The 24062-nt window shown below is 36.8% G+C and overlaps 1 protein-coding gene across 1 annotated transcript in view; it reads left to right on the top strand.

Moving 5' to 3' along the window:
* The window catches only part of LOC149795350 (major vault protein-like), a 101234-nt gene that overhangs the window by 38137 nt on the left and 39035 nt on the right, over positions 1-24062 (top strand). Inside the window, exons 12-16 of the mRNA XM_089965125.1 lie at positions 212-272; positions 12436-12530; positions 17180-17258; positions 18488-18641; positions 20575-20654. Coding sequence (XP_089821251.1) covers positions 212-272; positions 12436-12530; positions 17180-17258; positions 18488-18641; positions 20575-20654 — 469 coding nt within the window. The remainder of the gene's footprint in view (positions 1-211; positions 273-12435; positions 12531-17179; positions 17259-18487; positions 18642-20574; positions 20655-24062) is intronic.

Genomic DNA, 24062 nt, shown 5'->3' with positions numbered 1-24062 from the left:
AGTTTCTTATGGTTTTGGTTAGTCTTCAGCAATGCATTGATCATGCGCTAGATATGCCAACCATGGCCTTGATATTGAATGGAAAGCAGTTGTAACCTCACTTAAAAACCATTATTGATACTAAATAATAGCAGTGGCCTTGTTTTATTGACTCAGCACCTTTTATGGAAATATTTGTAATATGTTATACATAACATTCTTTTTATTTCAGGAGTCAAATTCCTCTTAGCAAGAATGAAGGGATATATGTGCAGGATATCCAGAAGGGCACAGTAGGTTGAAAGAGTTAAAAATAGAAAGTTCTTCAGGATAGCAATTTTTAGCTCTTTGTGATGGTCTTGTATCTATTCTCTCTCTGGCATCTGTTAGCAATTATTTATTATTGTTATCTCTACAAAACTATCTGCAGGAAAGTCACAAAACTTGGCATGCAGTTTTATCCTGAGGTAATTTTTGTCTGCAGTGAAAATTGTGATCCTTGAACATACATATTGGATGTTGGACACTGATGGTGGTCAACATGGACAGTCTGCAGATCCTTGTCCTTCTAAATGGGAGGATTTGCAGTGGCTCATTGGTTAGTATGCCTGATTCGTGTATGAATGGGGGTGTAGGTTCAAATCCTAGCATTGGATCTGTCTTGGTCAGCTACTATGGTGTGTTCTTGGGCAAGGTACTTTACTCCAATTGCTTTGGTACTAAATAATCTAGCTGTGTTTTTGTGCTGTAAAACACCAAATGAAATCAATTGTTCTGAATGGATTGTCATATTAGGATATGTGGCCGAGTTCTCCTCAGGGATTTTAAAGCTGTAGTCATAAAAGTGCAAGCAGTTATTCTTGGTAACTTTTAAAGTTTTTACTTCAGAAATAATTTTCACAAAAGAGATTGTGTCTATACTAGCAGAAATGATGGAGAGTATGTAGATAAACTGTTGATAAATTCAGCTTAAACAACAATTTAATAGCAGTAATACAGTACCTTCTGTTGTCCATTGCTTCCCTTTCCATAATCCTGGTCCCCAGTCAAAGCCAAGTATTCCCTCCTCCAATTAGTGTTGGAGGCCAGAATTGTATAAAAAAATTGATCACAGTCTGACTCCTTAATCACAGCCAACATATGAAATATCTTCCTCTTTTTACCTTAGATTTGTGTATAATAGATGTGTGCCTCATTACTTATTAAACCTGGCCTTCATTGTTGATTTCAGATGTCTTTCAGGCATTTCACATAACAGTTCATGCTGAATGAGTGTTTTATCTCCTTAATCCTTGCTTCATTTGTCTTTGCTGTTCATTTTGTTAATTTTGAAAAGTTTTTGCATCTTGCTTAATCCGTGTTCTGGGAGCTGGTCTCTGCCACCAACTATCAAGTACATTCTCTTGCTTAAACCCTTAAACCCCACCACCACTTTGGACTCTGGTGAGATTCAAGCGAGGATATTGGTTGAGGCTCTGGTTTTTCTCCTGTTAAACACCTAGTGACAATCACATCACATACTGATCTCTTTTTGGCAGCCTCCTTCAGTCCCTTGAAGGAGTAAATATTATCTCCAATGACACTTAAGCACTTGCTGGAGGCTGTTGCAGTGATGTCAATTCATGCACTCTCCATGTCAATGGCCCTCATGGTGGAGTTTCTTCATCAGGGATTGGAGACATTTATGGTCCAGCAAGAATATTTTAAGGGTTGCACTGCTTGAGACAGATACATTTTTGAAGGTCTGATCCCCTCAATAGTGGACTGAATTTCAGTGATATGCAACAACAGTCCCTAGCAGACTCCAGGCCCATCAAAACTGACCAAGAAGTGTGCCCACTCTGACTGACTGTGGGACCTTTGCCCCAGTTCTTCAAGCAGGTGCATCCATCACACAAGCAGCCTTAGTTCAAAGTCCCTTCAGACCATCATTCGTTAGGTGAGGTAGTTGGAGGGGTCACGGGAGAAAGTATTCAGACTCCTCCTCCAAGGATAGTGATGGGGCGGCCCTTGGGATTGCTTACACTCCTGCCGAGTTTTCCTCTTCCCAGGGTCCCAGTAGGTGCTAGTTGAGCCCTCTTTTCAGTGGTTTGGTCACACATCATGGACAGTGTGAATGTCCATTCCACTTTAAAGGACAAACATTGGATTTGGGGGAATGTCCTGCCCTATCAGGGACCCCCAGCTTTCACTAGTTCAGACCAACTCATTTAAGGGAAAAGTTAACACCCTTCTGTGAAATGGCATAGTTATTTGGGGGGGGGGGGTGAGCAAACTCAGGGTTTCTATTCCCCAGTTTTTGTGATGTTGAATAAAGATGGAAAGTTTTGGCTCATAATCAACCTTTCTGCTGTGAACAGATTTCTTTGAAAATAACTTTTCAAGATTTTCATACCACCTCCATGGATGTATAGGTGTACCTTCACATCCCCACCATCCTGATGTACAGGAATACCTTCAATTTTGTCTTGACAAGGAATTATTTGAATCTCAAACTCATCCATTCAGCATCACTTAAGCCACCTTACCTCTACCAGAGTGATAGTGGCAGTAGCATCCTGCTTGAAATCTTGAGGGTGACTCATTGGTGCACAACGTTCTAAGAGATTTTCTTATGAAGGTCATATTCTTTTGTTAGTCTACCATGACTCATCTTGGTCTTATACCCTACCTTGAGAAATTGAATCTCAGTTCTTCTCAGGACTTCATTTATGTGCGGATGATTTTGCTTCCAGCCTTGGAAGGGTTTGTGAACCTCTGGACAGAATTGACCAACTCCTGTCCCTCATAACATCTTTTAGCTAAAGCTTTGTTAGTGTTCACCTTTACCTGTCTCCATAGAAAACTTGGAACTTAGCTGCAGACTCAGTTTCCCTTGGCAGATTTTACTTGGGCCCTCTCCAGTTCCCACTTCTGGCAAACTAGAACATGCATTGGAACCTTCTATCAACTTAGATTCCTTTAGGATATGATTTTCATCATCACCTATAGTATCAGTTTCCTCCTCCAACAAACTTCATTCCTTTCTGTACATCAGTTACTGGATGGAATGCAAACCTGGAGTCAGAGAAGGGAGTTTCTTTTTATGGATATTTTGGTCTCGGGGGAAAAAATGACAACACATATAAGCAACTTAGAAATGTGAGCAGTGTTTGTACCCGTTCTGGTGTATGTCACCTTCACAACCAACCAGGATGAGATCAAATAAAAATTGTATGAAGACCTGGAATCTTATTGCAGAAGTACCAAAGGCAGACAAACTCATCATCCTTGGTTACTTTGGTGCTAGAGTTGGCACAGATCACCAGACATTGCCAGGCATTGTTGGCAGAAATGGATTTGACAATGCTACAGCAGTAGATACTTCTGTTGAGAAAATTTGCTGAAGATCTCCTTCTAATCACCAACACAGTCTTCCACTGCCAAAATGCAACAAGATGTCTTAGATGCACCATGCTCCATGCACTGTCATCTTATTGACTATGTCATCATCAGGAGACGAGATAAGCAGGCTATCCAAGTGATGGAGGCTATGAGAAGTGCAAAATACTGGAGTGACCACAGGCTCGTCTCCAAGCACACTATCCCAATACAGCCAAGCAAATGACCAAAAAAGCAAAAACTTGCCCAAAAAACTTCATGTCTCCAAATTGAAACAAGAGTGAAGCATGCATTTGTTGAACAACTGCAGCAAATTGATACAATCGATGTAAGCTCTGAGAATGTAGAGAAAAATGGCATTCTCCAGAAACTTGCACACATAAACATCAAGATTGGTTTGATGAGAATGATGCTTCGATACATAGACATTTGACTGAGAAACACTGGCTGCAGAAGACAAGTTTAGAGGATAGTGCTTTACCATCCAAGAAGGCAGCCTTCAACAGCACCAGTAGGACTGTCCATTGCATACTTTGAGAGTTGCAAGACTCATGACTGAGTATTAAGCAGATGAAACGCACAGGCAGGTATGACATGAAGAACTTACACTATACTTTAAAAACAATCTACAGATCACAGATAATCAGGAACATCTCCAATACTAACAATTAAAAGATGGGCATAACATTTCAGAAACATCCTCAATTAACAATCATCCATCTGGGAGGAATCAACTCCCCCAGTTCAGACCTGCAAACTCTTAGCATTTTGCTGTCTTACAAAAATTACCCTTAAAAGATGGAAGCATACTAGCAAAAATTACGGAAAAATGATTGTTGTAAAAAAATCTGGATAATTGGTTCATCCGTGTTTTATTTTGATCCAGGTTTCATCTTAGAATTAGTGAAATTAGTCAGGGAACCAGACTAACTTTACAGCAGCACCCCAGATGCTTTAAACTGCACCTATTTGTTCATGTGAAGCATCTGCATGATCAAACTCTTGCTTACAGAATTTTTTTAAAAAAACATCCAGAAAGCGATGCATGTTTAAGGTGAAAGGAAAAATAAACTTCTAGAAAAGTGTTAATAATCAACACACAAGAATAAAAAGGAGTATTCAGATTCTTGTGAATAAAAGGTGGAAAGGACACAATTATGTTTATTGGACATCACGTGCCAATTTGAGTATGTCTTGTGGCAGGAGATATGATTGCCGTTTTCATGTGAAATGGAAACAAAATATCCAAGAATTATGTAAAGTTAAGAGATAGCAACAAGCCGTTGAGCTGCATAGGGTTTGGAACTAGAGTTTGTGCAACTCTACTAGTGGTAAATAAAGTCTGCATGTACTTTCCAAACTTCTCAGTTGAACATAATGTTTATCGTCGATGCTTCGAACTTTTAGTTATGTTTTCCAGCTTTACAGTAGCAGTTATTGATATTTTGTTACACCTTACTAAAAACCGGTCAATCTTACAGAAAAAAATCAACTGCATTACTGAGACGGACTCATCAGGGTTTTCCGGTCTGCCAGTTGGAAATCAACACATCTCTTGCTGATCCTCAAAAGCTAACTGAAACTGAAAGCAGTTGACCTGCTGTCAGATGGCAAAGCACCAGGAGCAGATGCAAGCAGCAGAAGTCTACAAAGCCAGAGGCTTGCACATACTGACAACTCTTTCTGTTAACATCAACTCTGGGAACTATACTCAAGGAGTACAAGAATGCATCCATCATCCACTTATAGAAAGGTAATAGACAATCCAGCAACAACCATTGAGGTATCTCCTTGTTATCAGTACCCAGCAGAATCCTCACCAGAAATCGGTGCAAATGCCGTATGCATCACATGGATCAAGGGCTCCTGCCTGAGAATCAGTGTGGTTTCAGGAAAGGACAAGGGACCACAGATATCATGTTTGCAGCTAGTTAACTCCAGAAGAAATACCAGGAACAGAACTCCACCAGTACATGACATTCATCGACCTTACAGAAGCTTTTTCCAGTCAGACGTGGAAGCCTTTGGAAGATCAAAGCAAAATTTGGTTGCCCAGAGAAATTCATCATGATGGTTCAGCAATTCCATGATGGCATACTAGCTTATTTTGTGGAGGATGGCAAGTCATCTGAACCATCCTCAGTCAATAACAGAGTTGAGCAAGGCTGTGTTTGCTCCACCCCTCTTTAGTGTGATGTTCTTTGCCATGGCCATGCTTACTGATGTTTTGACTATAAAACTGGGATTGCCATTAGATACCAGCAGATGGCAAGCTTTTCATTCTCACAAGGCTACTCTTATGTCACATGTGTAGGCTTGAATAAACAGTAACACAAAAAAGAGTGAAAACAATAAGCTCTGTAAAAAATATAATAATTTATTTTCCTGGAGAATTCTTTAAAAATGAAAACATTATGATCTTATGGTTTTAAGACTCAAATCCAAAAATAATCCAAGAATAATCCACAAATAACATTTTTGAAGTCCTAATTACAAAGTGTTATACTGATTTCAAGTTCAAATCCTGACGAAGACTCCAAGATGGAAGACGATGATGTATGCTGTAATCTGTAGTATTGAAGTCTTCAGTTCCTTGTACAAACAAGAATTATCACTCCGGTTTTGGATAGCTGAATAAATTTTTATGAAAAAACTGTCCTTGTTAAACAGTTTCACATGAGCACACATATTTTCAAGAAAAATAACAGAATTAATCCTTTTGAATCCAAATAATTTGAAATAACTCCAATCCAAGCAATTGGAAATAACTCTAAACAGCACAGCATACAACATTCAGTGTAAGAGATCGCCCAGCTGCAACTGAGAACAATTCTCCAAAACACAGGTTATATCGTGTTTTAAATATGAACAGGGTCATGTGGTCATGTTCTGGAAGCTTTTAGAAATTAGGTACTTGGTAAAGGTCACATACACCCAGTGTGACCCTGATGAAAACCAATCATTTTACTCTAAGAAATAAAAAATTTAAAAATTTGTTTACATCTTAAACACTAAGTCCCATCATGACCTCGACAACAACCAATCATTTTAAAATAAAAAAAGAACTTGTTTACATGGTTACTACAAATTTTGAATCAAGGTCAAGATCTAGATCAACACCTGGTTTTATAAAAGGAAGTCAAGGTCAAACTATTTTCTGAAAAAAGTATCTCAAATGAATAAATTTACATTACAATATCATGTGATGAAAATAACTTTTTAAAAACTAACAAGCAATTAAGTTGAAATAAATATATATTAAATATACATAACACTACAGTCAAAGACAAAGTGACAGGAAGTGACTTTGTGATCTCCTGTTTGCTTACAATTGTTCTCTGAATGCCATATTTGAGTCTGACATGTAATAGAGTATGGACCATTTCTCTTCAGCATTTGACAGTTTCTTACAGTCAGTATGTAGAAGACATAGGTGATACACTAAGGTGTACCAGTAAAGATTTACATAGAGCCTACCATCATAGTAAATAGCCAAACCCTCTTGGCAGTCGGCAAGTTCATCTAGGCAGTAGTCTCATGTGCAGTCCACATTGATTATGAAACCAATGCCAGAATTGCTAAAGCAAATGTGACCTTTGGTGAACTAGGCGCAAATATTTGGGGGTAAAAAGACATCAGTCTACAAACAGAGCTTAAGGTCTACAATGCCAACCCTGCTCTATGCTTGAGAAACCTGGACTTTATACAGATGCCATGCCAAGAAACTGGACCATTTTTACATGGACTGGCTGATGAAACTAATAAAGATGACAGGAATGGGTCTCAGCCATTGAGGTTCTCGCATGAGCAGGCATTCAATGCATCCTCATTTAGCTGATGAAACCACAGATGAGATGGGTAGGCCATTGCACCATGATGTCAAAAGTGTGACTACCATAGGAAATCTTTTATGGCAAACTGAAGAAGGGAAAGCAATCTCAGGGTGGTTGGAAGAAACACTTCAATGATTCCCTCAAGTCATCATTGAAACACTTCACCATTGACCCAGGGTCTGGGGAAGATCTCACACAGGTTCACTCTGGCAGAGATTCATCTTTATTGGAGTGACAGACTTTCATTTGAGATTTACAGAGACAGTGCAAAAGTGTGAGTAGCATAATTCCCAGAACTGCAGAACCTCTTTTGATCAAGTAACCAATGTGGCATCTCCTGTCAAGTGACACAGACAGTTCGCAGCACAAATTCCCCTTATCAACTAATCACATACTCTTAGAAACCAAACTAATTAGTCATATCATAGTCATCTTCTAACTCAAAGAACAAACAACAACACTGAGGTGTGTCAAGCTTGTAAGGCATGTTGTTTCATGGTCACCTCAGCCAACACATCAATATCAGCATAGCTCCAGCATCAGGGAGGTACATATGCCCTTTATTTTTGCATTAAGTCTGGAACCTCCTTGGATGGGCAGCCTTTTAGTAGATAATTCTTTGAGAATACCATATTCTGGGCAAATGGAATATCCAGGTGGACAATCTGTCCAGACAGGGCTTCCAGGATGAGCCATGAAGTGGAGATGGATCTTGCTGGGGAACATGTGGAACTATATTGAAGGGTGGGAAGGCATATGAATATGGACAGATCAACTTTATAATGAAAATATTAATTGCACAGGCCTTCCAGTCTGATACTCAAGAGAAATTAGGAGGGAGCTTCTTGTTCAGTCTCGTAGTGAACAAATCCATCAAGAGTTTTCCCCACAATTGATAAAGTGACTCTGCTGATCATGATTTCATTTAGCAAACACTAGATGATGATAACAGTGATAACAATGATTTTGTAAGTTTGGAAGTATATCAGATTATTAGAGCTTGGAGAGTATTACTGGAAATATTAGTGAGTGATTTTTAGACCCAGAATGGTGTTGAATATGAGTCTGATGTACATGCTGGATAGACAAAGGCTAGCTTTATATAGGTACACCCTATTCAACTGTTTTTAAAAATTAAATATTGAAATGGAAAATACCAAGCCAAATTAAAATACAGGCATTTTAAAAGGAGAGTGCAATTTTCATTTCTTTTCTCAAACAATTCAGTACTGAAAAATTTTGTGCTACAAACTATATAGGACTTTAAATGTTAATATAGATTGAGTAAATAAAAATCTAAAAAGAAATTAAAAGTTAGGATATATATTTTTTGAAAATACCTCTGTATGTACAAGTAGACTATGACATTGATGGACTTAAAACACAAATACAACATTATGGAACAGATCAGAAATCTGGCATTATAGTAGTCATTAAAACAATGATTCAAGAAAGTGAAACTTGGGCAGATTTCATGTTAGTGACAAATCTTATTTTGGATCAGAGATTTCTAAGAGACTGGACCAGTGCAAAAGTGTATGTAACAACCACAGATTAGTTTACCAACTTATTCAAGCTGGCTAAACTAACTGTGCATATGCCTCTTCAGACAGCAGACTGTGAAAGGGGTTTCTCACACAGAACAATGTTCATAAACAGATAAGGAATAGGTTAGGCTCAGATTTAAGTGAGAGATAAATATTGGACTATGGTTGTATCTTAACCCACCTACCACATCCACCCCCACCCTCATTTTTTCCACTTCCCCCTTATTTTGATGACAAGAAAGGAGATCCTCACTTTTGATAAAATCCTAGCAGCATCTGTTAAAATTAAAGCCCATGAGGTAGGGCTATTGCTGTGTCCTGGGCCTACAATGAGGTTATGAGAGAAACAGTATCGTATTACCTTTTCATCCTTTTACCTTCAATCTTTGGTGCACTAGAGTGAATGAATTTACTTGTTAGATCCAATCTGAGAGCATAGCATGTGGCCAATCCAAGCCATTTACCAGCTTACACTATTGAAGCTTCCTATTGCAAAGGTAAGTGCTTTGTTTTCTTACACCAGTTTTTATTTGGGGCCATCAGCCTCCCTTCTTATGGGTAAATTCAGCAATGAAATAGTAGCAGGAAATGTATGAAAACTGTGATGGGGAGAGCAAAACTTATTTTAATTTTGTAGCACTTACCTTTTACTGTTGCAAACCTTCCCTACTCCCTCAACACTCTTATGTCCTGTATTCTCACCCATGTGACAGTAATCTACCTGATTTGCTAACCCTACTTTTCTTTTTTCAGTCTGGTTTTCTCAGTCATGGTGTCCACATGCTAGGAACTACTTTTAAAAAGAAGAAACCTTGTTGTCTTCAGCTTTGCCTGATTTGGTTGACATACAGTATTAAAAATCAACAGATATATACTAAAAAGAACTTCACTTGTAAAGCAGCTTATGGTCTTCCAACTTTGATAACACACCATACAAAACATTTTGCAATAGAGAGAGAGAGACACACACACACACACACAGGCACACAAAGTCGAGCTGTTTGGTTGAGCTCCAGACACACTGGCAAGACACATCTCTGGCTACAAAATTTCCGAACTCTCTCAAGAGCAATTGCAAAGCTGGCAACAACCAGAAATGTGTTTATCAGTCCTGCATTCTTCAAACTTTGTCAAACACCCCCAATCCAACCTAGTTGTATCAAACATTGTAATGCAAATGAAAACTCCTGCACTTACACTTTCAGAGTTGTTCATCCATCAGTCAATACACTATTTCACAAGATTTCCCTCAGCATATCATTGCACTAGTAATATAGTAATAGCAACATTTGCCATATTTCCAGGACAAAATATTAAATTTCCAAGAAAATCATGAATTAGAAATCCCACAGTCACTACACACCTTGTTAGTACTGTGTATCACCACTCCGATGGCCTAGTGGTTAGAGCGTCCGCCTCGGATGCATTAGGTCATGGGTTTGATCCCTGGCCGAGTCATACCAAAGACTTACAAAAATGGTACTAACAGCTGCCTCGCTTGGCGCTCAGCATTAAGAGGTTAGTGTTAGGACTGGTCAGCCTGGTGTCAGGATAATGTGACTGGCTGGGACATAATGCTACATGTCTGTGGCATGATGCCCCAGTGCTAGACATCACTATAAACTGCCACACTGCAGACATTGTAGTGATATGACTGAAAAATTGTTAAAGCTACGTTAAAAATCCACATCACACACACACACAGTACTGTGTATCCAGTATTGTACTGTATCGTACCATTGCCTACCATAAAACTTTTTCCAAATTAAGAACTGATGAAAGTTAAAAGTTATTCAGTCAAAGATATTAATTAATTATTATTATTTTCATATCACATCCATCAATTCAGTGTGATAATACAGTATTTCTTTCTCATGCGTAGAATTTGTGGAGTTAGGGTAGACAGGTCACCCCACTGCCCTCGCTAACATGTTCATATTAATGCACTGTGTTTACAAACATTATCACATGCTCCCAACGCTTGTGGTGGAAATACTTCCAAAATATAACAATTATTACATTTTAGCTGAATTTGTTTTGATTTTGTTTTTAGAGGGGCATACATAACTAGATTCAAGTTAGATAATTATTCAGATTTTCATAAAAGATTTCAAGACCTGATGACCTTAAATAAAGTGACAGGCATTAATAGTACATGACTAATACTGTATGTTTTGAATCTGCTAACTATATTGAAAAATTGTGGGTTATTTGAAACTAATTTGAAAACATTGGGTGAGAAAAATAATCGATGATGGTGTTTATACCAAGACAAGGAAATCCCTATCTTGAGGTTACATTATTTGTCACCTCAGATGGCAGAGCCTTGTGGGCTGAATATATTGTAACGCCTTGACTGAGATTTCCTTGTCTCTGTGCAAACCCTGAAAATAGATTCTGTTAATCTCAGTCCAAAACAAAAGAGGTAGATATTCTGTATCTTGTCTATGACTAAGGAATCAGAATGGGATCATGTTCTTTTCAATCCTGGTCTTCAAGTTACTAATTGGAGGAGGGAATATTTATTTAGGACCTGGAAAAGGTAAGCAGTACAATAGTAGCAGGTAAGAAATAATTAAAACTAGTTTTAACCCACCACCCCCAAAAAATTACATGCTGTACTTGTAAACATAATAACTCAAAGGTATAATTAAATACCAGATCATTTTCTCTAGGATATCTGAGACAGCTTCAGTACTTGGCAATTAGAAATAAAAAGAGTAAAAGGGGGAAAAAAATTGATCTAATGTGGATTCCTATAAATTATCAGCAAGTAGAGTTACTCAGTTCCACCACAGGTCACTTGCTTTGCAGCTTTGCATTCCTTTTGTTTGAGCAAAAGAATTTGAACCATCTAGTTGTGCTAATACTCTATGCCCATTACATGTAAGCATTTTCTCAAAAGGTTCTTTCATGTTTTGCTGACGTAAACAATCCCTCTAAGTGGTTAAAGCTGTTTTTGGACCAGTTTGCTGTTGCAGGTTAACATTGGTTTGCCCTTTTTGATGTACCATACATAATATTCCATTGTGATAAAATACCTTGAATATGAGATTTAGGGTATTGTTACATTATCTATAGAAAAAGTCTAGTTTCAGCTACGGCAGAAACAGCAAAGATAATACTTGCAGAAACTCCTTTGTAACCCCTGTTGTGTTGTACATCAGACTAGAAAATATACAGTTCTGTCAGCACCATAATTTATATTTTTATTTCAATAATTGCAGGTCTTTATTTCATTATCATTACATGCTCATAAATCTTGTACTGCAATCTCTAAGCACTTTACATTTTCTCAAAATCTCAAGTACCAGTATAATGGACTAAATATATTATAAACTTTATGGTCAGTAATATTTGTATGAACTCATTGCAAAATTTTAGACAATATTTTGCTTATGAATTTTTTTTCCCAGAGTAATTTTTAGCAGGGATTTGTAACATTTTCTATAAATGTATAAATGGGTTAAAACTTGTTACAATTGAAGAATAAAGAAAAATGCATAATCTGTGATGAAAAATAATGTTGAAGGTTATCATTTTGACCAAAAGTATTGACTTGATTTAAGTTTCTTGAATTTGAGTAATGGATACACCATTTGTTTTTAACCTTAATTATCACAGCACTTTTGGCCATGTGCTAAGTGAGAAAAATGAAAATTTAATAAAAATTCTTCAAAACCTGCTTTCTTCAGGTTCGCTTGGTAATGGGACCACAGTCATACATGCTGGCAGCCTATGAGGAATTATGGGAAAAAGAGCTCAGTGACATTACAGAAATATTGTTACGGTAAGAATTCTTTAGGATGTACCTTTGTGAGAGCTGGTATCAAAAGTTAAGTTCCTCTCGAAGCTTCCATGTTGGGTGCATTTGCTGGGTTCCATTGGATGAAGCTAATAATGCATAGATACCAGTCATTACAGATTTTGATAACTTGAACCATCTATAGTTCAAATTATGAATATGAATATTATTAATATTTCTGTGAAAATTCTGCATTCTGAAACATCTTGATGAACTTCAGACTTCCCGAGATGTTATTCAGTTATAATCAGGAAGACAGATGAGAGTTGTCTCCCCCAAGACATGGGATTGGTGCCCCTAAAATGACTGTAGACATCAATTACTACTTCTGTTTGTGCTGCTATGCACACTTGTGAGACCCTAGCAAATTCCATGTCTTATAGTACCAACTGACTGTTGAGTAAATATTTTTAGTTTTCATACTTCATGGAAGTATACTCCACCTGTTTTCTGCTTTTCTGATGCTATACTTGGGACATAGGTTGCACATGTCTGGCCTAAGAGATTCTGTTCAGTACTGTTTGACACTTGTTTTATCCACTTATTTACATCACTGGATGTCACTTTAATAATTAGTTATCTGATCCAACACCTGTAGGAAGTTACACATGTCTGGCTTAGGCCAACCACTCTGAAAGTTTTTAAAGACAAGTTTTCTCCTAGTCATGCAGGAAAAAAATCATATCAACCCATTAAAAGCCTCAGTACTACAGAAAACTCCTTTCCCTCTCTAGTTACCACTCTCTGATTTACTGACTTACTGAGGCATCATTGAAGTGAGGGCATAGGCCAAAATAATGACCTTTCCATCCCTCTTGTCAACTTCAGTTTCTTAAGACCAAAATTGTCTAAATTGGGACATATCATAGGTTCTAATGAGGTTGGGCAATACACAGTTTTAACCCTTTTCAAATATATTGGTGACAAACCTCTCATATATCACCTAATGTCCAGTCCTGATTAAAGCAGGCCGAATAAGCAATGATCTTTCAGTCGACTGGAGCTATCTACAGTTCCATCAAGATAGTTTGGTTTCTTTTATGATCATGGTCTTTGCATTCATAGCCAAGAATAGGTTCCTGCTCTTGGAAATTAAATTCTACATCATAATGCTACTTTTTTCATTAGACTTTCTTCCCAAGGGCCTCCACAGGATTCCACCAGGGCTCTGAAGCGATATTGCAAGTGCATTGAAAAACTTATAAGAGAGATAAATCTTATCTTTTGCTACCAGTCAAAGAAGGTAAAGTGGCATTACCATACAGACATCATAGTCATGAATACTAGGTTATCCACTCTGCAAATAAGGAACTAAACCAAAATCTGATAAGTTCTGAAGTAGTTTGGCTCAGGACAGTCACCATAAGCTTAGTATTTGAACAGGAAAGATGTAAGGGTCAATCTTTTCTAGCTTCTGTCTCAGAGACCTATTATCCAAAAGAACTTATTTTAACATGGTGGGGCTAATAGCAGCACATCAAGGTTCCCAGTCAAACCCATCAACAGCTTTGCAAGAACACAAAGTCGCTTCTGATGGATTTGCAGGAACAAACATGTTTTTCTTTTATTACATGAACTGCACTTTCTGTTGTTTATTCATAACAAAGCTGCTTCGTATATGTTATAATACTGGAGTCAGGACTGACTCTAGGGTAAGGGAATGTAACTGCCCCCACACCTTACCTATTCTGTTAATATAAGTTTGTCTAATGTATTTGAAGAAGAAATCAATTTTTCAGAGGTGAAATATATTTCTTCAGTACTTACCCAGTCATAATATGGGGGCACAATTTCCCCAACATCCCTGCAATTGCATGACTGAAGAGCTTGGAGCTTTGCAGTATGGATTTTTGTGTGAATCCCTGTATTCAGGGAAGATTGCTACCATTGCCATCACTGTTGCTAGATAAAGCCAAGACACTTGTTACGTATGTTTTAACTTGGGAGGGCTGGATTTACTAGTTGGTGGACATTCTACTGACATATTATTCAGTACCAGTATGTTAGACTGGTACATATAGTACAGTTTCTCAATGTAAAAAATGTGTGTATATAACAAGAAACCAGTTGATTTGACTGTAAATGAGTTCAGAATTGTGGCAGAGGTGAAGAGTAAAGGAAGCTACATAATTCCCGAGTACAACTAATGTTTGTGACTGTTGTTTTTGCCAAAAATTGCTGAAGGAATGTTAAAATTTCTTGAATTTGAGAAATGGATGCATTATTTATACTCACTGGACCTAATTATTGCAGACTGTATGCAGGTATGTGTAGGCTTATAGAAAGATGCATATGATTGTATAAAAGTTTATTAATTTTAATAAAATAATTATCCATTTTGGATGGCATGCCTAGATTCCAAATCATTCATGCCAGACCAGCCAATCCTTAAAATTTTTCCATAAGTCTTATGAAATTTACCCTTAAAATATGATCTAGCAGGAACTATGGATAAATGATTGTTGCTGAAAATCCGGATAATTGGTTCAGCTGTGTTTGATTTTGGATATGGGTTCATATTAGAATTAGTGAAATTAGTCAGGGAACCAGACTAACTTTACAGCAGTACCCTAGACACTTTAAACTGCACCTATTTGTTCATGCAAAGTGTCTGCATGATCATACTGTTGATTAAAGAATTTTTGTTTTAAATGACATCCAGAAAGTGATGCATGTTTAAGACGAAAGGGAAAATAAGCCTCTAGAAAAGTGTTAATAATCAACACAGAAGAATAAAACGGAATATTCAGATTCTTGTGAATAAAAAGTGGAAAGGACACAGTTATGTTTATTGGACATCACATGCCACTTTGAGTATGTCTCTTGGCAGGAGACAAGATTGCCATCATGTGAAATGGAAAAAGAATCTCCAAGAATTATGTCAAGTTGAGAGAGAGAGCAACAAACCATTGAGTTGCATAGGGTTTGGAACTAAAGTTTGTGCAACTGTACTAGTGGTAAATAAAGTCTGCATGTACTTTCCAAACTTTTCAGTTGAACATAATGTTTATCATCGCTGTGTTGAACTTTTAATTGCATTTTCCAGCTTTACTCTTATAGCAGTTATCGATATTTTGTTACACCTTACTGAAAACTGGTCAGTCTTACAGAAAAAAATCAACTGCCTTACTGAGACGGACTCGTCAGGGTTGGCAGGTCTGTAATGCTAGAACTCCCGATAAGTATGCCATTGGGTTGGCACCTCTGCACAACACACATGCATGCACACCCACACACAAACACACATGACTTTATAGTGGGATTCATCTTGTATTTATGTTGCCATAAATGTTAACATTAAAGGGTCAGGTTTTACATTCTCAGAAAAAGCCATTCCCCTACAGTCAATAAGAAATTATCACAGCAGCTCTAAATTAATATGGTTTCCTACTGTTAATGTAAGCATACATGTTTCATGAAAAATATGTATGAGAGAGAGAGAAATTAATAAATTAATGCTTGTGGCAGAAATTGGACATATACTAAAATGAATACAGCAAACAAGAGATATAATGAAGCTTGTCATGTCTTTTTTTATCGGTATGGCAGTAACTGATTGGATGAAAATTAAAGTTTAAATACTCCTTAGTTATATAAAGCATTTTGTGTCTTTGATAGAGAGATGATTTAGATTTTGAAGCAGTTTTATGTTTTTCAGTATAGTATTTGTGAGTAAATATGTAATGATTAACTTTTTCCTATATGTACTCATTATTTTAGTGGGATGCACCAGTTTATGTATTCAGAGAAAACAGAGAATGCTCTGCCTATTCCTTAGTACATCTACTCCAGACCTTTACAGGGGCCCTAGAAGGCCAAGTGGTCTAAGGTGCTTGCCTTTACAGATCATTCACACATCTCACCTCTCTTTGCATGAGTTTGAGTCTTGGCTCAACCAACGTGGTTGTTTGAGAAAGCTTGCCAGTAGCTTCCAGTGGGTTGCTGGTTCTTCACAGGGTCCCCCCCCCCTTCCGAGTTCTTCCTCAATCAAATATACAGGCTGTTAAAGAATCAAAATATTGAATTGAGCATGTATTCGGTATGATGCTAAGACAGTTCATAGCCATAAGTCTTCCTATGAGTCCCTGATGTTTATACTAGGTTGAGCTACTTATAAAAATTAATTTATGACATATTATTCAGATTGGTTTTATACAAGTTTAGTAGATGGTAGGCTGCTTGTAATAGCGTTGTATGTCTTTTCTGTCTGAGAGACAAGTAAAATAAGTTATATCAGTTTTCTCTGATGATTGATGTTTAGCCAGGAATAAGCCAATGTTAAGGACAGTATTTTATATTGGGGAATATCTTTTACACAAATCACTGTATGCTGTAAGATATATTTATATATATTTATAGCAAACGTTTATATTGAAATCATCAGCAGTCGGACTTGCAATATGTCAAGTTTTATTCTTAAGAGATTTTGAATTATGCTCAGATTTATCCTCTGTCACATTGTGAGATGTATAGCTTGTGAGATGATGGTGACATAACATTATTTAAGTTTTTTGTTAAAGTTTTTGTTCAAGTTTTGCAAGTTACATCCATGATGATAACATATAAATCAATATGGACACAGGTGAGACACCAGGTTCCAGAAAACACTCATTTTATCTTCAAATTTATTTCAGACAAGGTGGGGGCCATGGAACAGGAGATATTAGAAAGATGGCATACTTTGAGCAGTCCATTGATCCACAGATACTCAAGGTAGAAGTCAGAATCAGCTATTTATTGTCTCATCTGTGTTTGTGTATAGTGAGACCTAGATATATATTTTTCAGCAGTGACAATGGCTTCAGTAATGTTAATATTTGGTCTCAAGACTGAATGTGGAAACAAGAAAAAGTACCATATGTAACACTTGAGCTTTAAGTGGTTTGCTAGGTTGAATTAAGCCACCAGCCTATATAAAACAGGGTTTGAAAAAAACTACTATTGGTTTATCTCATTGAGGGTTTTCTTTGATAGTTAACCTCCCATTAAAGTCATTGACATTGACAGGTGATCAGTTTTCACCTGTCAGTCATTTTGTCAAGCTTCTTATGTCAGTAACTGTGTCAGTGAACAAAGCCAACTACCCAATCATTGAGGACAAATTTTATTAAACTGTATCAAAGTTTATTGTGACCTTATGTTAAGATCTTCCTTTTATAGTGCAGTCTCCATTTTGATTATTAGATGTTTAAATGTTTGAAAGCTACATAACAAAACTCCTGGGATAAGGATATCCTATTACAGAGGACAGTTTAGGATATGGCAAATGACTTTAGTTTTCATGGCCTTTTTAGATGACAAGATGGAAAATATGTCAGCAAAGACCTACCATATAGACTCGCTTGTAAGTTGTGTCCAGCTGCTCAGACCTAGATCTGCCATTGCATAATATGCCAACAGATCTGGGTCAACACAATTTTTTAGTAGTAATCATTATGACAAGCAATATAGACCCTGTTCTGCCAGAACATTATGCAATATGAGATCATGGTCCATGTTTTTTGCAATTGAACTCTACTTCTATGCAGGTATGTCAGTAATTTAATTATAAAGATATTTCATTTAATTATAATAAAGTTATTTCAGCAGTTGCTCAGGGAATAAAAATTTACACTCGTGGATTCTACAACACTATTGTACTTTTGCACTTTTTGACTGTAATTCAAACAGTTTTTCTTTGCAGTGATACTGCCTTATCATCTCATGCAACATCAAGATTTCTGAGTTAGAAAGAAAAGACTCCATGGGCAAATGCAAATTTAATGTATTCTGTCTTTTTTTTTAATTGGAATTGCATATTTGAGATATAGATATTATTTTGTAAATAGGCTAGATTATTTATTTAGATATTATCTGCACATTTCAAAATGAATAAAATTAAGTTTATATCATAACTTGAAGCAACTTAAAATCAGCACATTTACACAATTTTATTTTCAAAGGGGCGAGACAAAACAAGAATGGTTACCTATCGTTGCCCTGGCAACACAGCCGTGCAGGTGAACAATTATTTAGAAAAGACATCAAGAGTCGTGTTTGGTCCTGATCTTGTCATTCTTGATCCTCATGAAGACTTTACGATACTCAGCCTCAGTGGTAAGTGGAATTTACAAGTAACAATTAGAGATGATGTCCCTTTTTTAACAAATATTATTTTTGACCCACCCCACTCCTAGTGCCAGATCTAGTATCCACAACCTTTATTATTATTCAAACTTTTAACATCACACTAAAAAGTTCTTTCTTTTTATAAACCCACCATATCTATGAAGGGGTTTTACCCATGTCAGTCTCTACCTGTCTCGTTACTTCACTTCTGTCATGAATTTAATTTCAGTTCAATAACTTTAGAAGGACAGCATGACTTGAAATGTGGATTAAGTTTTGACATTAAGTACACCTAGATCAAGTTAGATTTTCACCATTTTCTCACAAACTTAATGATGTTCTTGACTCCGATTTTACTTAAAACATTGAGCTTCAGATGTATCATTTTGGTAACGGTTTATTCTCATCATTTTGGTGGTGGTTCATTTGAATAATTTTGGCAGGGGTTAAGAAACATAATTTTGGTAGGGTTAAGTTACATAATTTTGGGGATGGGTCAGAAACATCATTTTGATGGGAATTCAGTTACATCATTTTGATATGGATATAGTTGCATTTTGTAGGGATTCACTTGCATCATTTTGGTGGTGGTTCAGTCACATCATTTTGGTAGAGCTTCAGTTACATTATTGTGGTAGGGTTCAGTTACATCTTTTTTGGTAGTAGTTCAGTTACATCATTTGTATAGGGTTCATTGACATTATTTTGGTAGGGTTTCAGTTACATAATTTTGGTAGAGGTTCAGTTACATCATTTTGGTAGGGTTCAATTACATCTTTTTTGGTAGTGGTTCAGTTACATCATTTGTGTAGGGTTCATTTACATCATTTTGGTAGGGTTCCAGTTACATGATTTTGGTAGGGTTCGAGTTACATCATTTTGGTAGGGTTCCAGTTACATCATTTTGGTAGGGTTCCAGTTACATCATTTTGGTAATGTTGCAGTTACATCATTTGCGTATGGATGATTGACATCATTTTGGTAGGGTTCCAGTTACATCATTTTGGTAGGGTTCATATACATCTTTTTTGGTAGTGTTTCAGTTGCATGATTTATACAGTTTATATAAAAAAGTCTGAAGTTCCATTTATTGATAGCAATGATAAAATATTTTGTTTTGGAACAAAAGAATTTACACATTTCTCAGTCAGGTGTGTATTTCTCTAAATCAACCATAATTAACAGATAAGGCAACAGCAACACTGATGATCAAATCAAATTTCTTTGTTTAATATTTACTGGTCTACCCTATTTTTGTCATACCAACCTTGGTGAAAGCTTGATAGAGCAATCATTTTAAAATCTATTTGCATGTCCATCCATTCACACCCTAGATTGGGAGCCAATGTCACTCTGTTGGCAAACCGTCCAAGGGTTGAGGGTTAGATACCCACCCAGACCTGCCTGGTTCAGCTGCCTTAGTATATACTCTGGAAAGGCACATAGCTACTTTTTCCTTGGCAATGATATAACCAATAATGTGTCAAAAGTATGGTTAAAATCAAGGAAAGAAACCAATTCAGGATTAACCAGATAAAATGTGGACTTGACAATTGAATGTCCTGTTTCAACTTTGGATAAACAAAAAAAGGTATAACTAGATCTTATGGCATATTATACAGTAGGTCTACACTTTGTACAGTCGTATGTATTTTGCTCATGGATATATATGTACTGTATATACTTGCTTATAAGTTGAGTCCAACTGCTAACAGTTTAGATCCTGATCTGCCATCACATAACATGCTTGCAGATCAGGATCTGTGTTGTTTTGTTCAGCTGATTACTCCTAACAAACTGCATAGATCCAGATCTGATGGTGCATAATGCATCAGCAGATCTGGATCTGTACAGTTTGCAATTGGACTTAAAAAGTAAATATAGATGGTAATCAAAATAATCTGGCATTGTTGTGTTTCAGCTGGAAAACCTAAGAAAGAGGGTGCAATGAAGTCCCTTTGCCTTATGTTGGGTCCAGATTTTATCACAGATATCCTGGAGGTACAGTAAATCTATCTTTACACATGCATATGTGGAAACAACTGATTGTAACTTACTATAAATCATGATACTTAACAGTTATACAATTTTTAGAACACAGAAAAAAATAATGTTTTGTGAAAATATTTCTCAGGGTTAACATGATGATTCATAGTAGTAAATTACTGATTTGCAGAAATTCTCAGTTATAAGCAAAACTGAACGATGCTAAAGTATTAAGATTTACAGAATTTCACATTTCGCCAGCCTTGTTCCATGGTTGAAGCATAAATAGCATGTGGATAAAGAATTTGATTGGATATGTCCATGAATTATTATCAGCAACAAAGCTTGGTATTATAAGCATATTTTCCTGTTTCCATGTCCTCCATATGCCAATATATATTCATTTGGTGATGAACTTGATTATGATAAACTAATAAATATCATTTAAACCATCATGTTAAGGAAATCAGCAGAAGAAACTGTTATATAATTCCAAGTTATGTTACACAGGTCTATTTATTTATATACTTTAAGCCAAGTCCCATCCATTTTTAACTCGTTGATCATAGCAAAAAGAAGTGTATATGGGATAGCCTTATGTCTGTTGTCATATCATCAGTCATTTGATGTTCATCTGTCTGTTAACACAAGTTTTTTAATGATGTTCCTCCTAAACCACTTGGAGGATTTCCATGAAGCTTTATACACACATTCATCCCAAGGACTAGTGGTCCTAATTGAAAATTGTTTTGTCAGATATCCAATATGGCCACCACAGCAGCCATCTTGAAAATATTGTTATTGCTACTCCTCCTGATTGGACAGTCTTATTGACATGGGGCTTTCACCAGAAGACTTGTGATGTCTAGTTGGTCTTAAAAATGTAATTGTTCCACTTGGACATCCAGTCTGGCTGCCGCTATGGCCATCTTGAAAATCTTACCAATATTACTTATAACATGGGAGTTTCACTACAAGATTTATTAAGATGTTTGATTGGTCCTCAGTGAAAATGGTGCAATCTGACATCCAATATGGCCACCATGTCAGCCATCCTGAAAATCTTGTTATTGGTTTTTCCCTCTGAGTGCCAAAGTCATATCAACATAAGGTTTTCACCAGAAAACTTAGTTGTTCCTAAATGACAATGGTTTCCACATTACAGCAATCATCTTGAAAATCTTCTTATTGCTTTTCTTGAATGAATGATCATATCAACATGAGACTTGCACTAAAAGACTTCTTATGTCTAGTTGGTCCAAAATAAAAATGTGCTGATTTGACAACCAATATGGCAACCACAGCACCATGTTGCAACTCTTTTTATTGCTACTCTTCCTGAATAGAAAGTCATATCAAGATGGAGTTTTTACTGGAAGACTTCAGACAACTAGTTATCTTGATTAAAAAAAATTGCAAATCTGGCGTCCAGTGTGGCTGCCACAACTGTCATCTTGAAAATAGTATTGCTACTATTCCTGAGTGGAAAGTTATATCAACATTTTCAGCAGAAGATTTTTTTATGATATCTAGTTCATAAAAAATGAAAATGGTGCAGCTCTAACCTGCAGTTTAACCATCTTGGCAGCCTGTCTTGAAAATCTTGTTACTAGTTCTCATAAATGGTAAGTTATATCATCATGGGGTTTTCACCAGAAGACTAACTACAATACCTAGTTTGATCCAAAATAAAATTGGTGCTGATCTGACCTCAAATATTGCTGCCACAATTAGTATATTGAAAATCTTGTCATTAATTCTCTTGAATGCATTGTCATATTAACATGGGGTTTTCACCAAAGGTTTCTGATGGTGACTAGTTTGTCATAAATGAAAATGTTATCAGTCTTAAATCCAGTAGGACTGCTGCAGTGGCTGGTGAGAAAGTTTTGACGCTTAAGAATATCAGAGATGCTTTCAACACTCAGCAGTTATAAAGAACAAATGGTCTTAAATTAAATTCCTGGAAATTCTTTTTGAACAGTAATGTGTCAGTCCCTTCAAGAGACTTGTTTACTTTATTGATCATAGACCAGAACTAGAGATTATGCAATGGCCTGTTGTTTGTCATCCATCCATCATCCATTGTCCTTCTGCTAGCACAGTTTTGTTATTGCTACTGAACTTTATCTTAAGTTGACACCATATAGCAACTTGCTGTGACAAGGTGCCATAAAATGCTACCTAATGTATATTAATTCCTCTAAAACTCCTTGAAGGATTGCCTCATAAACACTACACACAGATTTATCACCAAATGAAACCAAACTGCCAGAATAGACACTCAGCAAGATATTTTTTGATGTGTAGTTGATAAAGAATCAAAATTATGCCAAAGTACTTCCAACATGGCTACCATAGTGTCCATCTTAAGCATCACGCTAATGGTGTTCATCCTGAATGGATGGTCATCTCAACAGGATTTTCACTGAAACACTTAATGTGGTGATCTGATATCTTATAGATATTTCTGATGAACAGATGTCATGCTTTTTGTGATACCTGGTGATCAAACCCCATAATTAAAAGTTATGCTGATTAGACTTCCAACAAGATGGTCATAGTGACAATCTTGAAAATCTTGTTGTTATTACTTGTCTTTAAGGGCAAGTCATATTCATTTAGGATTTTTACTAAAAGACTTTTCACTGTATATAGTTGGCCCTGCCCAGAGTACCTTCAAGTCCAGTGGCAATGTGTGAGCATCAAAGCAGCGCGTGTACATACTATAGGAACTATAGCTGCAGACATGCACACAGGCATCTCAGTGTATCTGGTTGCTTTTCCTTGGACTGAAGCAGCATTGGAACTTGGTAGCCCTCTTGGGAACTTTCAGCCCAATTTAGGATAACACTGCTTACTTCCGTATCATGAGGAATGAGCTAGAAAAGGTACCTTAAACATTGCCTGCTTCACTTTAACCCTGGTCAGCATACAATAGCTGATGGGGTCTAGTTAGCATGCTGATCCTGAGGAGATTTCCACTGTCTGGAAAGACATGCAACTATCAGCAGCAGCTCTGCACCCACCATAACCAACCCAGATAAGATCAGGGATGACTTTTTTGAGACCTAGAGTCTCTTTTCGCACATGTGCCAAATGTAGACAAACTCATCCTTGGTGGCTAGAGTTGTGCAGATCCCCAGACACAGCCAGGTATCATCGTCAAAAATGACTTTGGCAAATGCATCAACTGTAGACTCATTCTACTGAGGAAATGTGCTAATAAAACAACACCCTAATCACCTACAGAGTCTTCCACCTACCAACTGTGTGAGAAGACTTCTTCACTGCATCCACATTCCAAGCACTGGCATCTCACTACGTCACCAGTGATGAAGACCATGAGATGTGCAGAATGCTGCACTGAGCACAAGCATATAGTCTCCAAGCTCAATATCCTGATTCAGCCTATCAGATGAC

The sequence above is a fragment of the Sinohyriopsis cumingii genome, chromosome 7 (assembly GCF_028554795.1).
Source record: "Sinohyriopsis cumingii isolate HCF-2022 chromosome 7, ASM2855479v2, whole genome shotgun sequence".
Classification (NCBI taxonomy): domain Eukaryota; kingdom Metazoa; phylum Mollusca; class Bivalvia; order Unionida; family Unionidae; genus Sinohyriopsis; species Sinohyriopsis cumingii.
The sequence above is the reverse complement of the archived record's forward strand: the minus strand, read 5'-3'. Positions and strand labels throughout refer to the sequence as shown.